The sequence below is a fragment of the Alligator sinensis genome, unplaced genomic scaffold (assembly GCF_000455745.1).
Source record: "Alligator sinensis unplaced genomic scaffold, ASM45574v1 scaffold330_1, whole genome shotgun sequence".
Lineage (NCBI taxonomy): Eukaryota > Metazoa > Chordata > Crocodylia > Alligatoridae > Alligator > Alligator sinensis.
The window spans coordinates 1,543,326-1,550,055 of record NW_005842178.1 but is presented as its reverse complement, the minus strand read 5'-3'; the positions used below and the strand labels follow the sequence as shown (position 1 = coordinate 1,550,055).

General features: G+C 42.8%; 1 protein-coding gene across 2 annotated transcripts in view; it reads right to left on the bottom strand.

The window, feature by feature from the left end:
• The window catches only part of VWA3A (von Willebrand factor A domain containing 3A), a 67,998-nt gene that overhangs the window by 47,964 nt on the left and 13,304 nt on the right, over nt 1-6,730 (bottom strand). For both annotated transcript variants that reach the window (XM_025207017.1, XM_025207018.1), the window contains exons 7-12: nt 4,686-4,784; nt 2,559-2,665; nt 2,226-2,351; nt 988-1,096; nt 516-581; nt 1-64 (exon numbers count right to left, since the gene is read on the bottom strand). The exon at nt 1-64 is cut by the window's left edge and continues 83 nt beyond it. In XM_025207017.1, coding sequence (XP_025062802.1) covers nt 1-64; nt 516-581; nt 988-1,096; nt 2,226-2,351; nt 2,559-2,665; nt 4,686-4,784 — 571 coding nt within the window. The remainder of the gene's footprint in view (nt 65-515; nt 582-987; nt 1,097-2,225; nt 2,352-2,558; nt 2,666-4,685; nt 4,785-6,730) is intronic.

Sequence of the window (6,730 nt, the reverse complement as noted above, 5' to 3'; positions counted from 1 at the left end):
TCAGCAGGGCCTTAGCTTTCTGGGACTCAAGTAGCAATAGACGGATATCACTACTATCATAATTCTTATCATGCAACAAGAAAGGGAAAGGTCAATGGTTAGTAAAATATCAAACAAGCTGCCAGCTCATCTAACACTCAATTACCACTTTTTATGTGCACTACCTACATAGATCCTTGACAAAATTAGTTAATGTAGCAAGAGTTAATGTAGTCATATCAAATAATACTGCAATTAACTCTCTCTACTAAACAACATAGAATCCCTGAATTGGTCTATAGTGATACAGTCTGTAGCTTTAATGTTAATTTAAAGCTGAAATCTACAGTTGTATTACATGCACAGAAGCCTCTAGGAAAAGTGTTTAGGAAAGCATTAAACACATGCTTAATTTGACGCACATGCTTAAGCATTTTCCTCCCCAAGGTCCTAGTTACTACATCATTTTACTAAAGATTGATAGACCAATTCCATGAAGAGCAACTGAATGAATAAATCAGAAAAATCAAACCTACCTCACCCTTAGACGAGTAGCAGTGATAACGGCCTCCCACTACTTCTGTCAGGTTCTTTAAAATAGCCTGTATATAAATATGAAGATGAGTATTTGATTTGGGTACCTCTATGCATAGGCTGCCTTGTTCAGTTCTCTGTAACAGGCATAAAAGAGTCTTTGCCTTCAAGTAGCAAAAGCTGTAAATAATAAAAATCTCATCTTTTTTCCAGGCAGTCATATTTAGGAACCAAGGGAATACCCAAACAACTAATACAGATTAAAGAAAGAGATATCAAATGACAAGGTTAACCACACACTTAATTTAAGAATAAAATGTCATCATTAACCTGTTTCCTACTTATTTGAAGGCAATTGCTATTGGAGATTTAAGCTCCAAAAAAACATTTGAAAAACATTTAACAATTCTGTAATGTACTGTCTCTGAAACAAATGAGGCACTTTTACAAAACAGAAAGAACGCGATTACTTACTGGAGGAACATGATTGCTACACTCGTACGTAACTGCATGAATGAGCAGCTTTCTTCCCAGTGTACACTGCTGAATGTAGTCTGACAATATTTCTGAAGACTGATCAGGGCTGACAAAAAATGAACAGCACATTAATATGGCCTTTTCTCCTATTTGGTTAAAGAAATGGGATGATGGAGCTTCCAGGGGTGAGGAAGAAATATCCAATCATAGGAATATAATTTAAGCATCAGGCAATCCGGGGTAACTACCGTTTTGTAAAAACTTTTCAAAAGTTTGTGCAGTTTCTCTCTTTTTAAACCCTCAGCTAATAAATATGAGAAGAAATAAAATCTAGCTCACGCTCCCTTTCCTGTGCTGCCTCTTCAAGGCCAGCAGAAGCCTTTGTTACTTAGTAGTAAAGGAGGAATTGACAGCTTCTGCTTTCAGTCTGAGTTGTACCAGTAGTTATTTCACATTAAAAGGAAAATTTGAAGTCTGCATAATCCCTTGGTGCTGTTGTAATAAGCTAAACAGGAACCTGTCATTTAATTCTTCATTGCTGTTAGATCCATTAAAATGATATCTGGATCCAGACCACCAAAGGCACTTATACTTGTTCAGCAAAACCAAGTTGCCACCTTACTACATATTCAAAACAAAGAAAACAGAAGAATTGGTCATCTAGCACTCAACAGAACACTTCAAATATTCTGCTTTTATTGCACTCATTATTTGAGCTGTGCAAACGATCAAACATCTATCATAATTCAAAATTTATCTCGACTCAGAACTGACTGCTTGGCAAAGTTTGGTGGAAATTATATCTTTTAAGGAAATATCTAGTATTTCTTCAGTTCCATTGTTTGTGATCAACCAAAGGAAACTGGTATTAATGCACAAAGCAACTGATAATCCCACAGTCCTGCACAGTCCCACCAAAATTCTCAATCATGCCAATCATTTTTAAAATCACAGAATCATAGAAAATTAGGGTTGGAATAAATGACACAATACAAAAGTTGTCATATAGTCTATATATACACAAGGACAAATTTGGAAGGGAAAGGAAGAGTAACAAAAATGAAGGAACAAATAGAAAAAGCAATGGTAAAGGTGGGAAGAATGAAAATAAGTCAAGGGTGTCTATAAAAACAAACTCCTCCTGCATGCCATAAAAGTGGAAAGATTAAAATTGTACTTTTTAATTTTGTATCTAAGCTAATGTTTACTACTGCCAGTTCAGATAATATACTTACCAGCATCCTACAACAAGAACCAAAGAATTCAGATCTGTCTTTGTAAGGACCTTCTTTAGACCCTTCAGCAAATTGCAGCCTCCACTGGGCTTCAGCTCCTGTACCCACTGCCTTGCTTTGTGTAGGCTAGCAAAAGAATAAAAGGAAAGTCGGGTGTGTTCTAAGTGAAACAGGTCATGAAGGTCACAAACACACAAAACCTCTTATGAGATTTAGCTGGTCCATTGCATTGCACTGTCAATTCATTTATGGTTCTTTCTTGCAAATTTATTCTGGACACAGAAAAGAAGACTATTTGAAAACATGTTTTTAGAAGCTACATAATATACTCACACGTGTACACTGACATTTGTTGGATTCTCCCATGGAAATGAAATCTCAGTCCCAAATGAAAGGAAATATAATTGCTTCTTATAACACAGTTGCTCATCTATTAAGCACTTAAAAAACAAAAGAGTCAATTTAATATCCATGCCACTGTTAATGGAGTTTCAGAAAAACACTGCAATTTGCTGAAAAAAGCCCAGTATTCAGTGTTCTGAGCTATCACAAATGAAAACTGGATTCAGTACAGAAGTGATACAGATTTAATCCTTTAGTGGGAAACAGTGAGTCAGCCACATGCCCTATTCCTTGCTCACCATGTCTGAATAGCACTCCCATTCTGATGGTGCAGTATATGTTCTCCCCATTTAACCAATTCATTTCACTCTTTAGTAGTTCAAGAATATGAAATTTAGGTAATATTAATTCAGAAGGGCATGTTCATCCACAGGGCTGTTGTAATATCAGGAAGTACTATGAGATGACTGGTAAACACTAGGGGCGTCTATATACGAGTGTGGAGGCTGCTCCGATGCACTGTAATTACAGCGCGTTGGAGTAGACTTGATTAATCAAAGCTGCAGAACCGTGGCAATTACTGCACTTGAGCAGCCTCCTGCGTCTTGTGCATCAGTGTCCCCATGCTTAAAAATGACGGCGGGGTGCTCAAACTAAAGCTGTTGAATGAGTTTCAATTCAAGAGCCCCCTACTGTCATTTTTAAGTGCAGGGACACTGATATAAAAGAGACATGGCAGCGCTTTAATGAGAGCAGCTCTTGAAGCCACTCTCATTAAAGCGCCCCCCCACCCGGAAGCATGTGTAAAAGTGCCCTAAGTGCTAGAGGTATAACTTAAGGTATCCAAGGAGCACAAAAGTGCGAAATACAAAATCTTGAAACATTTACTTATGGTGCACAAGTTACAACAGAGGATTAGGCACAAGTCAATTTTTAATAGTCAAGGTTCTCTGAGTGTATGAAAAGTGAATATATAGAGAAAGTATCAAAATGGGAAAATGGTACTATTATATCTTAGCATCTCCCTTTAACAATATTTACTAGAACAGTTTTGTAAAAATAAAGAACTGAAAATCATATTGCTTTTTCTTTTGGAAGTTCAGGAACAACTAACTTAGCAGAGCCCTGGCTAAAGTGATAAAGCATGCTTTGTTGTGTCAGACCATCTGGGCAAAACTGCACCCGATTCTGGTATACTGAATTATATGTACAACTCAGCTGCCAGCTCCTGTTCCCTGTCTATTTGTGGCACACAAGAGAAATAACTGAGGCATAAATACTAAGTGGTTTAATGTTTGAATTCAAGTCTGAAAATTTTAAAATGATGAGAAACTGCTTTAGATTTCTGAATCTAGATATTAAGACAAAGAAGTTATACTTTAAAAGCAGTTAAAGTAATCTTTATGCCTCCTGCAAATTTACTTCTGCTACTTAAGTGCAGGGGTGGGAAAAACAGCAGATCCAGTTGGTGGCCAGACTCCATTTCCCAGCAGCTCCTGCCTGTGTCCCTGCAGCTGGTTTCCATGGAGATCCCAGGAGCAGCAGGAGAGTGGCAGTGCAGGGCCAGGGTTTCCATGGAAACCAACCTGACTAGTACTGACAGGGCATGTGGCCAGGCAGAGAGCTGCTCCTGGGCTGGGATCTTGTGTCGGTGACAGCACGGGCTGGAGCTGCAATCAGCTGCCTGCATGCCACCGGTGGGGGCGTGCAAGCAGTGGATCACAGCTCTGCCCCAGCTCCGGACCACGCTGACACTGCCACAAATCCTGTCCCTGGCCCCAGAGCAGGGCGCTGCCCAGCTATGAGCTCTGCCAGTACAGCTTAGGCCAGTCTCCACGGAAACCCTGGCCCCACACTGTCATGGCCCACAGCTCCTGGGGTCTCCATGGAAACTGGCAGGGGGATACAGGCAGGGGCTGCTGGGAAATGGAGTCCACTGCAGGCCCAATGCAACCCACAGGCCAGACTCTGCCCACCCCAACTTGGGAAAACACAAAATTCAATAAGTGTTGTTTTTTTTTTCCCCCTAGCTGTCAATGTTGAACAGACACTTTACATATTTACTTTCTCCCCTGCAGTCATACAGAACCTGTATATCCCATCTGTTTCAGTATTTACCAAAAGGTTTTTCTGGAAATCAAGTAATCTGGGTCCACAACTTATATCAGATATGTCAACAAGGAGTCCAACTCTGGTTCCTTTTATAAGGCCAAACACCTAAAAAGAAAATGTAAACATAAAGACCTTAGGACAATTAACCATAAAGTTTTGCTGTATGTGCTATGCCAGGGGCAGACAATTATTTTGGCTGGAGGGCCATTTAATAAGTTTTGGTGAGCTGTTGAGGGCTGCAAGGGTAACCCCACTCCTTGATGGGTGCCCTACCCGCTGGCCACGATCTTGAGACTGGAAGTCTCAACTCTAACCCCTGACCTTTTCCACCGGAAGTACTCCTTTTGGGAAGGAGGGTGCTGCCATCTTGATATTGGGAAAAAAAAAGCATATAATAAAATATCAAATATCTACTATAACCTAGTTTAATTTTATTTAAAATTATTTTAATCCTGATTTATGTGCGTTTGCATAGTGAATCTAGATGCAATTACGTAATAGCTCAAAATACAGTCTTACTCTTTTATATTGTGTGTAGATGGTAAGGGGGTATATGTGGGGGGGTGTGGTTGGAGAGTGGGTGTGTATGGTGGGTGGATGGGTGTCGATGTGGGGTATGTGGTTGGGGTGAGAGCAGTGGGAGGGTGTGGGGTTATGGTGGGTGGGGTGGAAGTGTGCATGTGGAAGGGTGTTGTGGGGGGAATGGGTGTATTTGGGAGTATGATGGGGGTGGGGTGTGTGTGTGTGTGTGTGTGTGTGTGTGTGTGTGTGTGTGTGTGTGTGTGTGTGTGTGTGTGTGTGTGTGTGTGGAGGGAGGGTCCTTGGAGTCCCTAGAGTGTGCCAGTCCCTGGAGCTACATGTGGTGGCAGGGAGTGGGGCCAGCCCTGCCTGGCCCTATACCACACAGCTCCCCGTGCTCCCACCCTAGTCTCCAGCCACAGGTGGTGGCAGCATGTGGGAATGGCCCCACCAAGCCCTGCATGATATAGTTGGTGATGCAGGTCATGGTGCTCAGCTGGGGCAGCAGGGAGACGGACAGAACCAGCCCAGCTCCACAGCATGGAGCTCCCTGCCCTGTAGCAGTGAGCAAGGCTGGGCTGATGGCTCCAATGTGTGCAGCTTTCCTCAGAAGTGCACAGCTCAGGCAGACTACATATGACCTTTGTGCGATGGAGCCAGGTAGACCCTGCACCCAGGCTCTGTGCTCCTGCTGCCCCACCCTGGGTTTCCACTGGCCCCGGGGTACCAGCACGGGCCCTGCACTCCTGCTGCCACCGCTGGTGAGAATATTAAAAGTTAATTTTGGATGAATGCATGAGAGTGAGTGAATTTGTTTTCAAGCATACCTAGTCTGCTGAGAAAGCAGCCTTAAGAACAGAAAGATAAGAAGAACAAACAAACCAACTACAAGAAGATAAGGAGCAAAGCAGGCACCCCATCTCAGGATACTGTAAACTAAAGCACCTCCTCACCATCCATCTGCATGCCTAAGCCAAGATGTATGTAACCAAAAGATTGTGAGTTTTGATGAAGTCAGCTTAGCAACTCAGCTCAACAGCAACAAAGTGATTGGCTGAGCGGGCTGTCAGGGGCAATGCAACAGTCTGCCTGAACTAAGTATAAGAAGGCAGCAAAGACCAGGCCATCCACATCAGCAAAGACATTGTATGCCATTCACATCAACTCGGGAGAACCTGCCGGCATCCCTCCCATAAGATCATCATGTCCAGAGTCATGGCGACTGGCTATCGTGACTAAACCTGAGCACCAGTGGATTGGCCTGTGTGCATGTGTGAGCATGAGTATGAAGAGTTTTAGATAAAGCATTGCTTTTCCCCACTTGATCTATGTGTGTCACTCAATAAAGACCTTGGTTGCTGTACCTGCGCGTTGGTCTTCTGTCCAACACCACCACTCCCCTGCCACTGCCACTTCACCCGCCACCTTGGCCGCCACTCCCCCACCACTGTCACTTTCCCCGCTACCACTACTGCTCTTCCCCTGCTGCTTCCCTACTTTTCCTCCCACCTGCTCACCACTGCTGCCACTGC